The sequence below is a fragment of the Balaenoptera physalus genome (genome assembly GCF_965194825.1).
Source record: "Balaenoptera physalus genome assembly, chromosome: 10".
NCBI lineage: Eukaryota > Metazoa > Chordata > Mammalia > Artiodactyla > Balaenopteridae > Balaenoptera > Balaenoptera physalus.
In genome coordinates, this window is record NC_138889.1 from 97,482,405 (window position 1) to 97,503,945 (window position 21,541).

Sequence of the window (21,541 nt, forward strand, 5' to 3'; positions counted from 1 at the left end):
CAGCACTGTAGCTTGCTGGTCGTTGAGTGAAGCTGGGTCTTGATGTTGAGATGGAGATCTCTGAGAGATTTTCGCCGTTTGGTATTACGTGGAGCTGGGAGGTCTCTTGTGGACCAGTGTCCTGAAGTTGGCTCTCCCACCTCAGAGGCACGGCCCTGATGCCTGGCTGGAGCACCAAGAGCCTTTCGTCCACACGGCTCAGAGTAAAAGGGAGAAAAAATAGTAAGAAAGAAAGAAGGAGGCTATAATATAGTGAAGTAAAATAAAGCTATTATAAAGCAGAGCTATACAGACAAAATCTCACCCAGAAGCATATACATATACACTCACAAAAAAAAGGAAAAGGGGAAAAATTAATATATCCTGCTCCGAAAGTCCACCTCCTGAATTTGGGATGATTCGTTGTCTATTCAGGTATTCAACAGATGCAGGCACATCAAGTTGTTTGTGGAGTTTTAATCCGCTGCTTCTGAGGCTGCTGGGAGAGATTTCCCCTTCTCTTCTCTGTTCGCACACCTCCTGGGGATCAGCTTTGGATTTGGACCTGCCTCTGCGTGTAGGTCACCTGAGGGCGTCTGTTCCCCGCCCAGACAGGACGGGGTTAAAGGAGCAGCTGCTTCGGGGGCTCTGGCTCACTCAGGCCGGGGGGAGGGAGGTGTACAGAGGAGGCAGGGCGAGCCTGCGGCGTCAGAGGCCGGTGTGACGTTGCAGCAGCCTGAGGTGCGCCGTGTGTTCTCCCGGGGAACTTGTCCCCGGATCATGGGAGCCTGGCAGTGGCGGGCTGTACCGGCTCCCGGGAGGGGCGGTGTGGAGAGTGACCTGTGCTCGCACACAGGCTTTTTGGCGGCGGCAGCAGCAGCCCCAGCGTCTCACGCCCGTCTCTGGGGTCCGCGCTGATCGCTGCGGCTCGCGCCAGTCTGTGGAGCTTGTTTAGGCGGCGCTCTGAATCCCCTCTCCCTGCGCACCGTGAAACAAAGAGGCAAGAAAAAGTTTCTTGCCTCTTCGGCAGCTGCAGACTTTTTCCCGGACTCCCTCCCAGCTAGCTGTGGTGCGCTAACCCCTTCAGGCTGTGTTCACGCCGCCAACCCCAGTCCTCTCCCTGCGATCCGACCGAAGCCCGAGCCTCAGCTCCCAGCCCCGCCCGCCCCGGCGGGGGAGCAGACAAGCTTCTCGGGCTGGAGAGTGCTGGTCGGCACCGCTCCTCCGTGCGGGAACCTCTCCGCTTTGCCCTCCGCACCCCTGTGGCTGCGCTCTACTCCGTGGCTCCGAAGCTCCCCCTCTCTGCCACCCGCAGTCTCTGCCCGCGAAGGGGCTCCTAGTGCGTGGAAATCTTTCCTCCTTCACAGCTCCCTCCCACTGGTGCAGGTCCCGTCCCTATTCTTTTGTCTGTGTTATTTCTTTTTTCTTTTGCCCTACCCAAGTATGGGGGGAGTTTCTTGCCTGTTTAGAGGTCGGACGTTTTCTGTCAGCGCTCAGTGGGTGTTCTGTAGGAGCAGTTCCACGTGTAGATGTATTTCTACTGTATCTGTGGGAAGGAAGGTGATCTCCGCGTCTTACTCTTCCGCCATCTTTTCTCCTCCTGATCATTGTATTTTAATAACAGGAGATCTAGAATCTCCTGTTTTCTTTAAATCTGTCATTTAAGTAACTTCTAATTTTTGTCAACTTTCAGACTTGGGTTTTATCTCCTTGAACAGAAAAGCAATTATTTTATAATCTACTCCTAGTACCTCAGGTCCAGTTGGTCTTTGTTGTCTGTGCTGGTTTTAGCTCATGCTGTTTATTCATGTGTCTGGATTTTCTGTGTGCTAGACGCTGTATTTGAAGAATTATCCTTTTTGAGAAATCTAAAATCTAAGGTATACTGCTTCCAGAGTATTTGTTTGCTTCTGCCCAGGGACTTTGAGTCACCAACAGTACAGGATGACAATATTGTTGGATGAAGTTAATCCAATGTCAAAACTCGAGACTTCTGGGGCATCATGTGATGTGAAGCCAGGCTGTAGTCTGTGTAAATGCTGGTTTTCTGCCAGTTCACTCTTCTTCTAGGAGTTCTGGGCTTAAGTCAGAGGGCTTAGGTTTAAATCCTGGTTCTACTATGGGACACTAGAAGTTCCTTGTCTTCACTGAGCTTCAATTTTACCTCCAGTTGAGGTAAGTACCTTCTCATCTTACATGAGTAACTGATGCCCAGACAGGGGAGATAATTCTTCCAACATCCTACAGTTGGTGAGTTGCAACTACAGAATAGAATCTGGGCTTCTCCAGGCTGCTTTTACCTGAGTTTTCAGTTTTGCAACTTGTATTTAGACATCTGTATCCCCAGACACCTTGCTTCCCATGCACATAAAGAAGACTCGGCAATCTTTATCATAATTACTACATTGAAAAGGAAGAATCTTAATTAGGTTAGAGGACTGAGACACCAGGGGAGGCTGGTGCATGGCAAGGGGAAGGAAGGCCAAAGGGCAAGATAGAGCTAGAAGGGCTTGTAGGGCACTAAAAAAAGAGACAGAAGTATCCTGGTATAAATGGTATACCCGTGTACTGGCATCCCAAATGAACAGGAGACAAGCTTGTTCCTAGTTCACTTCCCATGTTCTTTCCCCATTCCCAGTTTCTACTGTTTAAGATCTTTCAGCTCTTGTTACAGTGGAGAATTACTGGACTGAATGTCAATATTATGACATAGTATGAGTGTGTTTCATGTTTGGTAATTGCAATCATTGTTGCTTTTGTTGTGGTCATCCATGTACAATGCTTGGTGTCAGTCTATTTATCTCTTGTAAAAATAAAATGCAGTGTGTGTGTGTGTGAAAAAAAGATCTTTCAGCTCTTATCAGAGGGCACCAGCTGGGCTGGTTCTGAGATGCTGCTTCTATAGACGGGCCCTGAGTGTGGTTTGGGAGGTAGATGGTTTAAGGATGAGAAATACTGAAACCAAGGATGTAGCCAAAAAGACTTAGCCAGACAACTCAGGGCTGAGATTTAAGGACATTATGGCCTTTGTGGAACAACATCATTACAATAGACTTTTACTGTGGAAAAGACAAGTTTTGGCAGAAGTCCATCTTCTAGGTTTTCCCCCTGGCCTTGCAGCATACTCACTTCCTTATCAGAAAAAACATTTACCAGGAAAATACACTTTTTGCAGTTCCTTGCCTTGGCCCCATTTTCTGCTCCATAAGCCTGCCTGGAGAGGTTCTCATTCCACCTTCTTTAAACAGCCTCCCTCCTCCAATGGCTTGTTGGGCCACCTGGCCTCCAGCTTCCCTGCCCCAACCTGATCCCTGTTTCCTGTGAACCTGGGGTCCCTGGCTGAGGGCTGGGTGGATGGGACAGAGTAGTGGGACCTTGGTAACAGCAAGGACTTCCAGGATAAGAAGTCCAAGAGACTCCCTAATCCAGCTTGAACTGGAATAACTTAAATCCTGGGCCCATGTGCTGCTCTATGGAGCTGTCACATCTCTGATTTTGTTATTAAGGTAAAACAGAACAAACACACTCCATATGTGACAGCCCAGACCTGGGAGAAAGCAGAAGTGCCCTGGTGACAGCTTCTCGCCCATAGAAGGGAGGTCATCTCCACCATCTTGGCCCTTCCCACAGGCACTCATCAAGACCGATAAGGATAATGGGTACCACCTTTTGGAAGGCAAAAACAAAGGAACCTACTCACCCCCAGAGTTGAGAGCCCCGTTGAAATGACCCTCCTACTTCTAGGGGATGGAGCTTGGGCCAGAGCAAAGCTTTTGCTTGTGAAACAAAGGGTGAGTCTGGGAATAAGAGCTTATATTTGTTCAATTTCTTTCTAAGCAGTATGTTTCTAAAAGTGGTAAGTAAAGTTCTCTGTATCACTGTTGATGAAAGATTGACATCCTAAGTCAAGACTTGGTACCCCTTTGTCTTCTGGCTTCATCTGGCTGTTGCTCTGTCTTCCATAGCTTAAAGTCTTCAGTCACGGTTCATCTCTTCACTGACTCGGCCACATCCTTGTGGTTGTGCCTCTCCCACTAGTTACCTATGTGCCAGGCACTGTGCTAAGGATATGATGACGAAGTCTGACTTGGGCAGATACTGAACAAGTAACAAAATTAAGTGTCATTACATAGAAGTATAGGTTGCTATGGGAACATCACAGGCAGACCAAGGATGGTTTGGAGAGGTTGGGCAGAGTGTCCAGTACTTTGAAGTGCTGGTGCCACAAACCTGTAAAAGAAGTAACAAGGTTTTGTATATGTGGGGGGAATGTAAGGGATGTAACATAGAAAAAGAACTTAGAAGATGGCATTTGGTGGGAGATGTGTAAGTCTAGATTCTTAGAAAAAGAGGTCTCAGTGACTGGGGATATGAAGATTGTCTTATAATGAATTAGAGGCAGCTGTCAGCCTCAAATTTTCTTACCTCCTGGTTTCTTAATATCTGATTTTTTTTTTGTTTTTTACTCTTTGAGGCTTTATAAAGGTGTTTCTTAAGTCTTATCCAGCATTTTGACTTCTTTTCAGACAGAAGGTTGGTCTGAATAGTTAGAGGTTCGGAAAGTATAGTCCTAGGAACTTCGTTAGAACTGCAAATTCTCAGGCCCCACCCCAGACCTCCTGAAACAAAGTCCAGTGATGAGGACTAGCCATTTGTGTCCTCACAAACCTTCTAAGTGATTCTGATGGACTTTAAAATTCGAGAACCGTGTATCTCGACCATGGTTACTGGTGATGGAAGTCCAAGGCAGCTGTCACCGTGAGCAGGTTGAAGGCATTTACAGGAAGTAACACAAAGTAGGAGCTTTGAACATCTGGTACGGCCAACTTGGGAAAAATGGCAAAAAGAAGGGCTGACGTTCTAGAACAAGAGCTGGCAAATGTTTCCTGTAACAGGCCAGACAGTAAATATATTAGTCCTTCTGAGCCATGTGGTCTGTGTCACAACTATTCAACTCTGCCATTAAAGCACAAAAGCAGCTATAGATAATATATAAACAAGCAAACACAACTGTGTTCCAATAACACTTTATTTACAAAAACAAATGGAAGGCTGGTTTGGCCCTTGGGCAGTAGTTTACTTACCCCTATTCCAGCAGAATGACTTATTCAGCGTTTTGGTTTGGTGTTTTTGTTTTTTTGTTTTTAGCAGCAGAATCCCTTTTCTTACTTAGAACTCTACAGAGCAGGAATTGCTCTGGTTGAAGAATCCACAGCCTACCTGTTCAGTTTCCCCTTTTTCTCGAAGTGGGCCCTAAGGCTCTTCCCCAGAACATATGTTAATGACATTTAAGTACAGTGCTCCAATATCTGGGCTTGGGTCCACTTAGGCATTGCCCTTGAATGAGTAGGTAACTCTTCCTGAATTCATTTGGGCCTACAACCAAGGTGTGGAGGTAGGAGGAACTAGTGACCAGCCTGAGATCAGGCCCAGACCTTTGCTGCAGTGCATGGACTCTCTTTCTCTGCAGGTTCCAGCCAGCCTGCTGAGGCCAATAGGAATACCCAGAGTATGAGTGGCCCATCAGACATGCCCTCCATGCCCTATGGCCAGATGAGGGACCAGGCCCTCAGAAACCGTAGCATCCACACCCAGCTGATGGAGATGGTGCTGTCCTTGCGGCAGACTGTGGAGGATCACATCGCACAGCTGATGACCAGGCACCAGCAGCAGGACCTGGCGCTGGAGAAGCAGAGGCACAATCAGGCCGTCAGGGACCAGGAGGCCTTCCTGGGTCACTTAATGTTCCAGATGCTCCACTACCTGCAGTCTGGGGCCACAGGTGACTGGAGCTTCCAACCACCTGACGCCTCCATGGACTCTAGGGTCGATGTCGGAGGTGGGCAGCAGGCCCAGTCATCCAGGCAGACTCGCCAGATGTTTTACCAACGGAGTGATTTTGAAGATACATTTATCAGCTATGACCTGTCCAACCGTGGGATTGACATCTCTGCCTTATACCACTCCAGCTTCCAGGACTACAACACCTACCAAGGAAACAAATACCACAAGGACAAGAACACCCTGGTGAGGATGGGGGGACATACTCGAGGGCCCCCATCACTAGGATTTACTGAGTCCCGTGCCAAGTACTGTGCACTCTCACTGACTCTTCCAGCCCCATGAAGTAGGCACTATTGTCTTCTATAGGTAAGGGGATGGGCACGGAAGTAAGGTGATGTGGCCAAGAAAGTTGACAAGCTGGGTCTGGTTTTTCCCCTCCTGTCCCAGCTCTTACCCACTAGGAGTCACTCTGGTCACTGTGGTAAGTGAACCTACCCTCATGGAACTCAGTCTGATGATGGATATCGTCGGCCATTGGGGAAATGAATGTGAATAATGTCTGCAAGAGCGCTAAGGGAAGGCCTGCTTTGGGTGGTCAGGGAGGATGTTTTAAAGGTTGAATCAGCCAGCCATGTGGTGGGAGGCAGGATGGGGGTCCTCCAGGCAAGAGGAACAGCATGTGTGAAAGCTTTAAGGTGGGAAGGGCTTGGAGTGATTGGACAAGGAGGCCCATGTGGCTTGAGTAGAGACAGTGAGCGCTGTGACAGAGGTATGGATGGGATCAGGCCATTGTGAGATGTCAGGATGTTATCCTAATGGTGGTGGGAGCAGGAAGAGGCTTCCAGCAAGGGAGGTTCACAACAGCTCTCCAGCCAGAGGGCGGAGGACCACACTAGCCACACCTTTCCTTCTGTTCCCATCTAAGTGACGTGTGGCTGATGGCCGTCTGCTTTGCTGGGGGCCAAGTGAGTCAGGTATCCCCACTGGCCCCTGAGGGGTCATACTTCTTCCAGTAACTTGAAGGGCCCTTCCAAGGAAATAGCAGAGATGGATACACGCAGGGCCTGTGCTGGCTAAGGATCCAGGCTCTGGGGCCAGTCAGGTGGAATTCTGCCCATCACCAAGGTCACATGGCTAGTAGTTTATTCAACCTTTCTGGGCTTCACGCTCTTTAAGCAGAGATCAGAATAGAACTTTTTTCTCAGGAGTTGTGAGAATTAAGGCAATTCACAGGAAGCACTTAGTCTAGTGTCTAGAACATAGGAGCTCAATGAATGATAGCTGGTACATAATATAACTATTATTATCTATTGGGCTGGCCAAAAAGTTCATTTAGTTTTAAGTAAAAATAAAAGACATTTTTCATTTTCACCAAGAACTTTATTGAACAACGTATTCATTAACCAAACAAACTTTTTGGCCAACCCAATAAATGGCTCGAAAGAGGGAAACTTGCACTGTGAGATTTTTAGGGTTTGTAGAAATTTATCTAATATTAAAGTTGTCAAACATGGATTGCATTGCCTCATGGAGCAGGGAGACCCCCCATCTGGGCTCATCCACGATAAGTACTTGTGACCTGGTTAAAGGCGTCCATGTAGGGCAGGGCAAGGGGACTGACCTTAGATTCCTTCCATCTCCAGGGTTACATCAACCTTGGTACCAGTGAGAACAAGATCTGTATTGATCTGCTGGCTGAAAGGGTAAGCCACGTTCCGGTCTGTGCTGGGACCCACCTTCAGGCCCAGGCCCCCTAGAATGTTCTTTGGCATGTTGTAGATACAGGAATAAGACTTAGAAGTTTGGGGAAGGGAGTGGGGAAATAGCTTCTAGAATAGCACATCCAACCTCCTGGCTGGGCTGTGTTGGGAAGTGTTCTCTGGATGGGTATATGATGGGTAAGCTGCTAAGGGAGCCTCCGGATCAAATGTAGGGTTGGGGAAGTTGTCAGGCACTTCCCAGTGGATAGCTATTTGTATAATCTTTGACAAGAAGATTGAAGCCTCTGTTCACCAGGGAACATGAAGCATATATGCCCATTTCCCTCTGGGAGGCCCTGTGTTGCAGGGCAAACACCCATATGTGTCCTAGGAGCAGGCTGAAACTTCTTGGGCATCCCTGGTCTGGCTGGGCTCATGCTCTATTTGTCAACAGTTGACTCGGACTGACATGCTGTACATTGATGAAGACCTACTGCAGTATCCTGATTGGAGAGGGCAACCATTGTAAGTAGCCCCTTACAGAGCTGGGGTCTCCTGGTCCACAGGCACCTGTCCTCATCCAGGGAAGGACTCAAGGTGCCAGATTCTCTGCTGGGTGCCTACCTATTTTGGGGGATAATGACTTCTAGAAAATGCCTAGCCCAGAATATCATAGGAGGCAGGCTGGTATCATAGAGATAGCACTGCCCTATAATTCAAAAGGCCCAAGTTCTTGTCCGAACTCTTGCAGTTAATATCTTTGTTGCCTGGGGAGTTGAGAGCCTCAGTACCCTGTTAACCCTGTAAGGACCCTGAGGTGGGATGCTTTGCTCTTTCAAAAAGACCCAAGTCTAGACTGTGGGGAAAGCCCACGGGCAGGCCTGGGAACCACAGGTCTTTCTGGGTCTGTCCACAGCCTGTGGAAAGAAGTAGCCCGGCTCCTGACCTCCTACTGTAAGGCACCTGCCCGCCTTGACCCAGAAAATGTGCGTCTCTTCCCAGCCTTCCTGCCACCCTGGGGGAAGACCGTATTCTTGGGGGCCTCTCTGCCTTTCCAGCAGAGCCCCTCAGAGTCGGGGCAGAGTGAGGAGTCCTAGCTGAGGAGACTCCTCATGTCTGTCCTCCCAGGGGGAGGGAGACGAGGGAACTATCCCTCTTACGTGAGGATTGGTTTTCGACTCCTGCCTTCTGTGTATCTTCTTCAGGTGGTTGTTCTAAACGGCTGCTCCTCTGTCTTCTCTGCACTAGCCATGGTTCTGTGTGATCCAGGTGGTAAGTCAGTGGGCTCTGCGTTCCCTCGGGGAAATAGCAGCATGTGGGCATGAGTGCATGGGCACTGGGTCTTGGGGGGGAAGAGCAGCTTGACTGAAGGCCTTTCCCCTAAAGTACTGGGGTGCTTCCTGCACTGGTTAGAACATCTTCCTACTATTTCTGCAGGAGCAAGGGATTTGGGTTCCCATTTAATATGGACATGTGACAGTCCTCAAGGAGGTCTGCCCCAGGGATGGTGACAGTGGGAGCCAACTCATTATTAGTTGGACTTTTGGTCTCAACTCCAATCCAGACAGCCCTAGTAAACTAGACAATATAGATGCTCTATCTCCTCAAAAAACAAACAAAAACACCAAAATCAAAAACTGAGTTCTAGACCAAATAAAGCTTGAGAGATTTGTTCTCAGCCTCCTTCTTAACAATGCCTCTTAACAATCTGAAATAAGAATCTCAGATTTCTTGATGAACCTACTGCATGGGAGACTCGTTACCAAGACGGCCATTTCACTTGAAGGAGTGGGTCCTTGATTAGCCCATCAATGAGGCCAAATGGTTGGGAAGAAAAGAACACGTGAGATCACCAGGGTCACATGACCTGAGCCATGTAGAGAGATGAGAGCCTTCCCTGTGCTTGGACCTCAGCCTCCAGTGTCAGTCCGGAGCTGCCAAGACTTGCTGATGACCCGTTCTACCTGCTGGCAAGCCTGGCTTGAGTCCCTGGATTCCAAGTCACTTATAGCAGTATTCTTCCCTTTCTCCTCTAGTGTACCCGCAAAGAAGAGACTTGAGTTTTGTTTCCCCAAATAATGTTTAGAAGAGTGGGTTACTTTTATAGAGGCTGTGCCCCAAAGCATTCATCCCTAAGTAGGAGGGATTACCCAACGAACCTTCTCTGAGGGTAGCGTTGCTGCTGGTCTGAGGGTCCTGGCACGTTCTGACTCGGAGACCCTGGGCTAACAGCTCTGTCTCTCTGCTTCCAGAGGCCTTTCTGGTCCCCACCCCGTCCTATGGTGGCTTCATCTTTCGTACCCACCTGTATGCGAAAGTTGAGCTGGTTCCTGGCCACCTGGAGAGCCGGGTCAGTGTGGGGTCCCTTCCCCTGCTCAGCCCACCCAGGCAATGGAATGATCTTGGGGGCATTTCCAAGGTGTAGGGGGGTTCTTGCTTTTCTCCCATATAAGTTATGGGAGAAAGATGGAGAAATCGGGCAAAGAGGGTGTGTGGGACTAGTGCCCTGGGTATGAAGGTAAAGGATTGTTCATGGTTTATAGAAATGAGGAATCAAGGCTTGGAAGCTTCCAAATAGGTGGTTCTCAGGCCGTGTTTGTCTTCCAGGTCACTGAGGCGAACGCCTATCCGTTCCAGCTCACTGTGGACAAGCTGGAGCAAGCCCTGCTCGGGGCTAAGATTGAGGTCAGGAGGGAACCAGGTCTTCAGCGTAGGCACTGCCACCCCGGAAAGGGACTGAGTATGGACACTCTGGTATAACTTGTTCACCAAGATGCTGTGAGCACCTTCTTCAAAAGAGATAGTGTCCCAGGGCACGTCCCCTGAGGAGCCCTGGCTATGGCGGCCCCCAGAGCTCCTTCCTGATCCCCTCTGTGGGCAAAAATATGATAGTTGCTCCTCCGAGAGCCCACTGAGGTCTTGATTAGGTGCTTGATACTCAGTGCCCTGACCTGATCTTTGGCTGAACTTGATGTAGATGCGAAGGACTTGTGTTCACTTGGTTATGTTTGGTTCTTTTTAGGGGAAAAAGGTCAGAGGCCTTGTGCTAATCAACCCTCAGAATCCTCTGGGAGACGTCTACTCCTGAGACTCAGTGACGGAATATCTGGAATTTGCCAAGAAGTATGAGTTCTACCCCCTTGAGACTAGATGAAGTCCATAAGAAGGGTTCCCATCACTCATAGTCAAGGAGTCAGAACCAGAAATAATATACCCTAAATATTCTTATTTTGTGCTATACTTTGTGAAGTTATTGACAACTAACTGAAATTGAAATGAAGGAAAATGCACCCACCTGCTCACTACTTCAAACTGTGCCATTTCCTTTCTAGTCTTTGTGCGTGTGCACATACCTACATAACAGTCATCATATAGTTCTGTTGCTTTTCCACCTCTTGTAGCATAAGCACTTTCTTCCCACATCCATTTCCCAAACTACTTGGCTTGAGGTGCCAAGGAAGACAGCCTCTCAGACTTTGTGGGGTGAAGATGAGTTCCTATAGAATTTTCATGTCTCATTTATAAGAACATGTTAACATCAGTTATCTCTGAAGTCTGGAAATAGCCCTCTCAGGGTAGATAATCTTCTATCTAGAAGAAACTCTTATTCAAACTTCATAACGTATCCAGACCAATTAATGGCAGAGCAAGGGACAAGAGGAAGAATGCTGGGGGAGGTCTACATTCCAGCTCTAGCATTGGCTAACTGAGGGAATTAACTTTCTGTCTCAGAAACTTAGTTTCTTTCTGTGAAATAGAGGTAACAGTACTGCTTCAAAGGGCTGTTGGGAGAATAAAGGAGATGCAGCACATGAGCACTTAGCCTACTTTATAAACCTATTCGATTCAGATCTTGGGTGGCAGCTCCTGACTGTACCAGAAGAGACCTCTCTGGGATGCCCAGTCCCTTCCCACTAGTCTCTGCTTGATGGTTGAAGCGTGAGGTCGAATGTTCTCATGCATGTCTTTTGGGTCCTCTTCCTTCCTAGTACCCCCAAGTCAGGGTGAAAGGTCCTCTCTGGTGAAGGAGAGACCCTCTTCTACCTTGCCACACCTCTTGGAAGGGTTGCGTGGGCTGCTAGGGCAGTAGGAGTGTCTGATCTGTGTCTAGAGAGGACCATCAAACGAAGCAAGCTAACAATAAGAGAGAACCTGGATATCATCCTCCCTCTTTCACCCAACCTGCAGGTACAACCTACATGTAATTATAGATGAGATTTACATGCTGTCTGTGTTTGATGAAGCCATACCATTCCATAGTGTTCTGAGCCTGGAGAGGTGAGTTGGTCTTGGCTGGAATTGGGAATGAGAACCATGAAGTTCCTACTTTGCAGGGTGAGTCCATGCGCCATCAACTTAATTGGCTGCATGCCAGGAACTGAGCTCAGAGCCACTGGCAGTGTGAAAGTGAGCAAAGCATCACCTTTCCTCCCAAGTGTCTTCTCTAAACGCCATTTTATACATGAGATAACTTGAGGGAAAGGTAGCATATGCATTGTCAAAAGTCAAGTTGAAGCCCTCCAGAAGGTCAGGGTAGGAACTTCTTGAGAAATAGGGCACAGGGAAAGAATAGAAATAGAGCAGAACTTTCTTAAGGGTAGTATTCAGCCCTAGGATAGGATCCAGCAGGCAAAGCAAGAGAAGAGCATGCCTGGAGGAAGGAAGAGCTTCACCAAATGTGGGGCAGTAAGAAATAGGTGAACACATTTTAGAAATGGGGGGTGGCCCACTTGTGTGAGGAGCCAACTGCCAAGAAGGTGGCTTTGGACCAGCTGTAGGAAGACCACGAGCCAGGCTGAGGGCCCTGGACTTCATTCAGTGGGCAGTTGAGAGCTGTCCCATCTGGTTCCATGAGGATATCTTTTGTTGACTTCCTGGCTTAACCGGGGCAGCTGTTTCTTGACTTTGGGTCCCATAGGCTCTTCTGTCTAGGAAGGCCCTCAAGGCCACTTTCATCTTCCCTTCATAGACCCCAAGTCTTCATCCTTCAAATATTTCTCCATAATCTTGACTGTACTCTCTCCTCTCCAGTTTGCCTGACCCCAACAAGACCCATGTGACCTGGGGCACCAGTAAGGTGAGTCCCAGCTGCCTGTCCTTTGGGTAGGGAAGGAAGTGGAGCCAGGAACAGAAGGCAGACCAACTGGGTATTTCCTTCCCTACTTCTCTTCCTCTAGGATTTCGGCATCTCTGGCTTCCGCTTTGGCACCCTGTACACCCGCAACAGGGAGGTGGCCTCTGCTGTGAGCTCCTTTGGCTCCCTCCACAGCATCTCTGGCGTCACCCAGTACAAGCTGTGTCACCTGCTCCAGGACAGAGGTACTGAGCCCTGTTCAGGGCCAGACCTCTTGGCCACGGGGAATTCCTGGGTCTGCTTGGGCCTCTGACATGCCTTCAGTACAGCAAGACCCTGTTCACTGTCTTGGGTTTAACAGTGGCAGGGCAGGAAGTTTACAGGAGGGCAGGCTGTAGCTCAGACGATGCAGCCGGGTGTAGACAGAAGATGGAGGTGCTGGTCTAAAACACTGGCCATCTGGTAGCTCGTGCTCTGCTTGGAAAGGGGATCATCAACTGTACTCTAGGACTTAAAGGTGGGGACTTCAGAAATGAGTCTTTATGTGAAGGTCAATTTTCCCTCCCCCAAAGCTGGCTTGCTTCAGGCAAAGATTACAAAGGAACACCCTGATTCCTCGAATATGATTTAACTTCATCTCCCAGTGCGGCCAAAGGAGAGCTGCCATTTGGGCAAGTTGGTGTGGCTACATCTATGGCACCTGAATTCACCTTCCCCTTGGATCTTAAGTGAATGCTGGCTTCAGAGGGAATTTCTCCCCTTTTATGCCATGGCCCAAACTTAGATAAGGGCTCCTTTTTAAAATTCCCTGTAATAGAGCAGATGCCAGGCCCAAGGATTTAAATTAAAAGCTGGGATATAATGAAACAAACTAATGTAATCAGATAATCTGGTTTAGAAAACAATTTGCTTTCAGCTTTGGGTGGGGAAAGGGGTAGGTAGGAGAAATCCAGCTGGATGCCTCCCTGCATGGTGCCAGGCCCTCTGATAGTTTGGTAGAAATCAGATTCCCAGCTCCTTGAACGCTGGTTCTCAATCTTGGACGCACATGGGAATTATCTGGGAAGTTTAAATACTGATGTGTAGGCTGTATCCATGAAGATTTTGATTTAGATGTCTGGGGATATAACCTGGGCCATCAGGCCTTTTAAAAGCTTCCCAAGTGGTTCTAAAGTGCTGCCAATGCTGAAGATATTTGGGCTAAGATCATCCCCAAGCACGACGACGCGGTTCTTCAACCGCGTTCTTCAACATCCATTTGTTAGGGTCTAAGGCAGGAAATAAGGGAGCTATGAGTACCTGCTACTTGCCCAGTTGACAACAGAAGCATCAACCCCGTTTAGGGGACACCTCAACTTCTTGCCTCAAGGGTGTAAACTCAAACAGAACTTTCCTACACAATTATTGAGAAGCCCAATGTCTCCACCTACCTAGTGGAAATGGGTGTGTTGGGTATAAGTCAGCTCAAATATAATGCAGTCAGGCTTGGATAGAATCAGCAGGCATGAAGCCCAGGTAGGGAGCATTTGGTCAGGAACCCTCTGGCAGATCTTAGCCCTGAGATGTGTGACAGCCCTCTTCCTCCACCCATCCAGAATGGATTGACAACGTGTACCTGCCCATTTATCGCTTCCGGCTGCAGGAGGCTCACAGGTACATTACTAACAAACTGAAGGTATTGAAGATCCCTTTTCTCAATCGTGGCTCTGGCCTCTATGTCTGGATCAACTTGAAACAGGTGAGTTCTGGGAATGAAGACAGGTGTTCAAGGGCAGATCTGCCTGATGGGTTTTTTGTTTTTGTTTTTTAATAAATTTATTTATTTATTTATTTTTTTATTTTTTAAATTTATTTACTTATTTATTTTTGGCTGTGTTGGGTCTTCGTTTCTGTGCGAGGGCTTTCTCTAGTTGCGGCAAGCGGGGGCCACTCTTCATCGCGGTGTGCGGGCCTCCCACCATCGCGGCCTCTCTTGCTGAGGAGCACAGGCTCCAGACGCGCAGGCTCAGCAATTGTGGCTCACGGGCCCAGTTGCTCCGCGGCACGTGGGATCCTCCCAGACCAGGGCTCGAACCCGTGTCCCCTGCATTGGCAGGCAGATTCTCAACCACTGCGCCACCAGGGAAGCCCTATTTATTTATTTTTAACTGTGTTGGGTCTTCGCTTCTGTGCGAGGGCTTTCTCTAGTTGCGTTGAGCGGGGACCACTCTTCATTGCGGTGTGCGGGCCTCTCACTATCGCGGCCTCTCCTGTTGCGGAGCACAGGCTCCAGACGCGCAGGCTCAGTAGTTGTGGCTCACGGGCTCTAGAGCGCAGGCTCAGTAGTTGTGGTGCACGGGCCCAGTTGCTCCGCGGCATGTGGGATCCTCCCAGACCAGGGCTCGAACCCGTGTCCCCTGCATTGGCAGGCAGATTCTCAACCACTGCGCCACCAGGGAAGTCCCTGCCTGATGGGTTTTGAGCTCAGCTTTGTCCCTCTGTCCTCCCCAGTACCTGGACCCACGCACATTTGAGGAAGAGTTGCTCCTCCATTGCTGCTTCCTGGACAACAAGCTGATTTCGTCCCGTGGCAAGACCTTCATGTGTACGGAGCCTGGCTGGTTCCGCCTCATCTTTGCAGCTAGGCCCCTCCTGCTAAGAAGCGGTGAGTGGGGCTGACCTCCAATCCTGGCATCCTTCAAAGATGCCCCAGCCACTCCTGTAAGACGCAATAGCGGAGTCATCCTTTTTTTGCCTCTAGCAGCCTATAGCTCCAGCCCTTCTAGGCCCTCTGTTTCCACTTTCATATCTTTAAGCTCCTTTGTAAACAGGAACTGATAGGCACTTGAGGTATATTATACCTTTCGGGTGTCTGGTCTGTGTCTGCCATGAGCAGGTCATTCGGACTGTAAGCTCTCAAGAAATGGAGCTCTGCCCATGTGGGACTTGCTGGCTACTAGGTGAGATAGACAGGGAGATGTCCCTGTATGCTCTACTGTGGAGTTTAGATTATCCTCTGAAGGTTATGGAAACACGACATTCATTTTATCTATTGTATCTATTGTATCTCAACACATGCAGGTCACTGTTCTACCTGCTGGGAACATCGCAATGAATAAGAGAACATTTATGTTACACAAATATCCTTCGGGCTAATGTGGAAAATAGACTGAGTGAAGGGCCACTAGAGGCAGATAGATAATCATGAGGCCAAGGCCATAAGCTAGGTGACAGGATTTGATCTGAGTAATGAAGGTAACGGGCAGGCAGGGGCTGTGATGACGAAGCCAAAAAGAGCCATGGGGGATGCGGCAGGTTGACTTGGAAATCTGTCCCAAAGAGGGAAAGGCTCAAGTTCAGCATCCCTGAACGAGAGGCTCTGTGGTGGTCCACTAGGACCTGGGTATGTCTGGGGCCTACATGAAACCCACTAAGTATTTTTCTCTGTCCCCATTTGGACCCTCTAGCCATGCAGCGGTTCCATCAGGTGCTAGTGGAGCAGGGGCAGGATTGGAGAGTGAAGCAACTGGAGGATGCAAAGGAGGAGGAAGTGTCTACCTCCCAGCCAGCGGCTCCAGCCAGTCTCACTCTCAGGAAGTCCTGATGTCAGCCTCGGATCTGGAAGGCCGGTGTACTGACCTGGAGCTGTGACCAAACAGACAGTGGGCTCCTCCAGGCATGAGCTCGTTTGACCCCACCATCAGCCCCCTTAAGCTGAGCATCTGTCATTTTTGGAAGCTTTACATCTTTTTAGTCTTTGCTAGCCATTGCGTGTGTGCAAAATGTTTTTATGGCGATTCCGGTGGGAAAGCCTAGAGAGGAATAAAGGGAGCTCTCTGGATCCCTATTTAGATGGGTTTACTTTTATATTTGATATCTAATAAATTCCATATTCTTTTAAATTCCAGGCCTGTTTTGTTTCTTATTCACATGTTTCATATCACCTTTTGAGAGCTAGATGATTTTTAAATTTTTGATTATGCTTAATTTAAATTTAATTAAAAGTTAAATTTAGGGCTTCCTTGGTGGGGCAGTGGTTAAGAATCCGCCTGCCAATGCAGGGGACACGGGTTCGAGCCCTGGTCCGGGAAGATCCCACATGCCGCGGAGCAACTAAGCTCGTGCACCACAACTACTGAGCCTGCGCTCTAGAGCCCGGGAGCCACAACTACTGAGCCCATGTGCCACAGCTACTGAAGCCTGCATGCCTAGAGCCCATGTTCTGCAACAAGATAAGCCACCGCACTGAGAAGCCCGCGCACCGCAACGAAGACCCAACGCAGCCAAAAATAAATAAATAAATTTATTTTAAAAAATTAAATTTAGTTTTTAAATTCTAAAGCAGGTTGTATGTGAAGAACACTTCTGGGGAAGATCAGAAAGGAAGGGAAACCGTGATGCCTAATTGGTGGAGCATTTTCTAGGTGTTGGATGTAATGTCCCATAGGATCCTTTCACGATCATGCCCACCTTATACACGAGTGGCTAAGTGGCAGGATGGGGGTATAATTCCAAATGTTTCTGCTTCCAAATATGAGTTCTTTCCATTCTTGCCTTTTCTAAAGGCTTTTAAAATGATTCTCTGGTGATAAGCCTGAGGTCTTCCATTTTCATCTCTAGTGTTTCCAGCTGTTCAAATCATACCTCCTGTGCGTTTCTCTGCAAAGCCTTTGTACATCTGAGCTTTAGTCTGATCACCAATGCTGTGAAATAGGCAGAGTGGGGACTACCACCATTTTATAGATGATGGAAAAGCTGTTAGCACCCACCAATGGCTTTGGTCAGTCACTTGGGTTTGGGACCATTCTCCCTCCCTTGGGTAGGTTTGTAGCCTGATTCTTCAAGATTTTTTACACCAGAGGAGTTTTTTTAGAAATCGACTTGACTAGGAGACAGAGAAAGGGAATTCATTGGATGCATGAGGGAGCTCATGGGACCAAAAGAGAAGGGGAAGATAGGAACCAGAGATGTTCTTGGCATCTCTGCTATGGGAGCTCATAGCCAGTCTCATCAGGGCGCTGTCCTGGGAGGAAGATATTATGCCTTCCATGGAGGCAATAGGCCATTGCTGTCTTCTTTTCCACTCAAGATTCAAATGGTTGACTGGGAAGAATTTAATTTTTTCCTATCCAGGAACACAGACTATCCCTCCATTTATTTAGGTCTTTAATTTCTCTCAGCAAGGTCTTTGTAGCTTTCAGTGTACAGGTCTTAGGCATGTCTTACAAATTTATCACTATATTATGCCTTTCATGTTATTTTCAATGTATAGATTATTAATTTCATTTTTAGTTGTTTGTTGCTAGTATATTGAGACAATTGATTTTGTATCTATCAAGAACTTTGAAGGCTCTGAGGTTTTACCTTACTTGCAAAATAACAGGTTTCATGGATGCTGGCGGAAGGCATGAGAATCTTGGGTCAGAGACAAAGGACAACTTATTAACTCACAGCAATAGTGGTAATCAGTATTGGCTTTTGGTTCCCCAAACCCTGATTCCTATAGGGCAAAGTGAAGGGGACCAAGTGATGCCTGTACACGCAATGGGGTGTGTTGCAGGAGAGGATAACCCAAGCTTAAGGAACCTAATTCTTTTGTAATGAGCAGTAAACCTGCCTGAACTTTGGCCCCGAAGGAGAAATTATCTTTATTATACTTAGTAGTAAACAAACCTACCCTTTGCTCTGGAGGCAGACACTATCACTACCATCCAAGGTTGGTCACTGTACATATATGTACACATATACACACACACGTATGCACGTACATGTATGCATGTACATATATGCATGTACTTACGCACATATATATAATCCTATACAGCCCAGAACAAAGGCAGTCAGTGTCTCCGCTTGCAAGACAGGCAGAAACATGAGAGACCTGGGAAGAAGGATCTCCTGACAGTATCTTGAGACCTTGCTAAATTCATTTATTAGTCCTAGTTGTTTTGGAGTGGGATTTCATTGAATTTTCAATGTACACAATCATGTTGCCTGAGAATAAAGATGATTTTCCTTCTTTCTTTTCAATATTTATGTCCCTTATTTTTCTGTTCTAATTGCATGGCCTAGAACCTCAAGTATAATATTGAATAAAAGAAGTAAGTGAGGACATTCTTGCCTTGTTCTCAATCTTAGCAGGATTGAGTTCTGTCTCTCATTCTTAAGTACTGGACGTATTTTTCACACTGCCTTTACCAGATAGAAGAATTTCCTTCAATTCCTAGTTTGCTGAGAGATTTACCATGAATGAGGTTCAATTTTTGTCAGATGTTTTTATCTGCACCTCTAGAGGTAATATAATTTTTAATTATTGTGATAAAATTACATTGATTAAACAAAATGTTAAACCAACAAAATACCCCTGCAATAAGCCCCATATAGTCATGATGCATCATCCTTTCATATATTGTTGGATTTGGTTTGATATTAAGAATTTTACACCTATTTTCATGAAGGATATTGTGCTATAATTTTCCTTTTTGTAATGCATTGTTGGTTTTGGCATCAAGGGTAATACTGACCTCATAAATGTTTCAGGAAGTGCTCCTTTCTCAATTTTCTGAAAGTTTATGTCAAATTGCTTTTAAAAAATGTTTAAATGTTTGGTAAAATTCACCAGTAAAGCCATCTGTACCTGGAGTTTTTCTTTGTCAGAAGGTTTTTACCTATGTTTCAATTTCTGTAACAGATACTGGGTTATTCACATTTTCTATTTCTTGTGTCACTTTTGGCTGTTTGTGTCTTTCAAGAAAATGTGTCCATTTCATCTAAGTTTAATTATTGACATAAAATTTTTTATAACATTCCCATATTATCCCCTTAATATCTGTAGGATCTATAGTGTTACGTCCTTTTTCTTTCCTGATACTGAAATGAATTTTTTGATCAGTTAATCTAAATGTTTACCAATTGTATTAATATTTTCAAAGACCCAACTTTTAGTTTCATTGATTTTTCCTTGTTTCTCTTCTGTTTCATTTCTACTTTTATCTTTATTTCCTTTTATTAACTTTGGGTTTAATTTGTTCTTTTTCTAGCTTTTTAATGTGGAAGATTAGACCAATGGTTTTTAAGCTTTTTTTTTTTCAAATATAAGCATTTAAAGTTATTGATTTCTCTCCAAACATTGCTTTAGCTACATCCCATCAATTTTGATAAGTTGGTATTTTATGATCATTCAATTTTCTACTTTCCCTTGTGATTTCTTTTTTAGCTATAATTTATTTAGCAAATATTTAGTTTCCAAATATTTGGGGTTGTTCAGCTGTCTTTATTAATGACTTCTACTTTAGTTCCATTGTGACTAGAGAACATAAACTACAGTTTCAATCCTTTGAAATTGAGACCTTTTTAGGGCCAAGTACATGGTCTATTTTGGTCAATGTTTCATGTGCACTTGAAGTGTATTCTGCAGTTATTGGGTGTGGTGTTCTATACATGTGAATTAGGTTAAATTGTTTTATAATGTTTAAATGTTCTGACCCTTACTGTCACTTGATCTATCTATTACTAGAAGAGGGGCGCTAAATATTCTAACTATAATTATTGATTTGTCTGTTTCTCCCTTTCGTTCTGTCAGTTTCTGCTTCATGTATTTTGAAGTTTTGTTATTAGGCATATAATTTTAAATTGTTTGTCATTCTGAGGAATTGATCATTTTATCCTTATGAAATGTCCTTTTAAATTATTGGTAATTCTTTTTGTTTTGAAGTCTGTGTCAGATATTATTATGAATGCTTCAGCATTTTTATGATTCTTTTTTTGGGTGTTATGTGTCAAAATACACATAACATAAAATTTACCATCTTAACTATTTTTTTTTTTAACATTTTTATTTATTTATTTATTTATTTTTGGCTGTGTTTGTTGGGTCTGTGTTTCTGTGCGAGGGCTTTCTCCAGTTGCGGCAAGCGGGGGCCACCCCCCATCGCGGTGCACGGGCCTCTCACCATCGCGGCCTCTCTTGTTGCAGAGCACAAGCTCCAGAAGTGCAGGCTCAGTATTTGTGGCTCACGGGCCCAGTTGCTCCGCGGCATGTGGGATCCTCCCAGACCGGGGCTCGAACCCGTGTCCCCTGCATTAGCAGGCAGACTCCCAACCACTGCGCCACCAGGGAAGCCCCTACCATCTTAACTATTGTTGAGTGTACAGTTAAGCAGCATTAAATACATTCACATTGTTGTGCAGCCATCACCACCATCCATCCCCATTGCTATTTTCATCTTGTAAAACTGAAAATCTATGCCTATTAAATAATAACTCCCCATTATCCCCTTCCCTAGCCCATGGCAGCAACCATTATACTGTCTGTCTCTATGATTTTGACTACTCTGAGAACCTCATATAAGTGGAATAAAACAGTATTTGTCTTTTTGTGACTAGCTTATTTCACTTAGCATAATGTCCTCAAGGTTCATCCATGTTGTAGCATGTGTCAGAATTCCTTCCTTTTTAAGGCTGAATAATATTTTATTATATGTATATGCAATGTTTTTCTTATCCATTCATATGTTGGACACTTGGGTTGCTTCCACATTTTAGCTAGAGTGAATAATGCTGCTCTGAACATGGGTGTACAAGTATCTCTTCAAGACCCTGCTTTCAATTCTTTTGGGAATATACCCAGAATTGCTGGTCATGTGGTAATTCTATTTTTAACTTTTTGAGGAACCTCCATATTGTTTTCCACAGTGGCTATACCATTTATATTCCCACCAACAGTACACAAGGGTTCCAATTTCTCCACATCCTGGCCAACACTTGTTTTCTGGTTTTTGGATATTAGCCATCCTCTTATGATTATTTGCATGGTATATTTTTCCCAGTTTTAGCAGTTTGTTTTTTCATTTAACATGTCTCTTGCAAACACCATATTCTTTTTTTTTTTTTTTTAAATAGTGGTTGGTGGGTGATGGGAGCCAGGTTTCTCACTATTGTAGAGGGAAGTTACAGATGAGAAAGGAAGGTTAGAATGAACTCTGTGGTTCTTTTTTTTTTTTTTAATTTAATTTTATTTATTTAT

General features: G+C 46.0%; 1 protein-coding gene across 1 annotated transcript in view; it reads left to right on the forward strand.

Annotated features, from left to right (window-relative positions):
* The window catches only part of ACCSL (1-aminocyclopropane-1-carboxylate synthase homolog (inactive) like), a gene marked incomplete at its 3' end in the record, with an annotated part of 66,881 nt that extends 50,761 nt beyond the window's left edge, over nucleotides 1-16,120 (forward strand). Inside the window, 15 exon segments of the mRNA XM_082409592.1 lie at nucleotides 5,450-6,006; nucleotides 7,407-7,466; nucleotides 7,918-7,988; nucleotides 8,380-8,449; nucleotides 8,669-8,735; nucleotides 9,716-9,819; nucleotides 10,071-10,148; nucleotides 10,486-10,548; nucleotides 10,552-10,586; nucleotides 11,652-11,741; nucleotides 12,495-12,540; nucleotides 12,641-12,782; nucleotides 14,133-14,275; nucleotides 15,028-15,181; nucleotides 15,984-16,120. Coding sequence (XP_082265718.1) covers nucleotides 5,491-6,006; nucleotides 7,407-7,466; nucleotides 7,918-7,988; nucleotides 8,380-8,449; nucleotides 8,669-8,735; nucleotides 9,716-9,819; nucleotides 10,071-10,148; nucleotides 10,486-10,548; nucleotides 10,552-10,586; nucleotides 11,652-11,741; nucleotides 12,495-12,540; nucleotides 12,641-12,782; nucleotides 14,133-14,275; nucleotides 15,028-15,181; nucleotides 15,984-16,120 — 1,776 coding nt within the window. The 5' untranslated portion in view covers nucleotides 5,450-5,490.
* Between the last annotated feature and the right edge of the window lie 5,421 nt (nucleotides 16,121-21,541).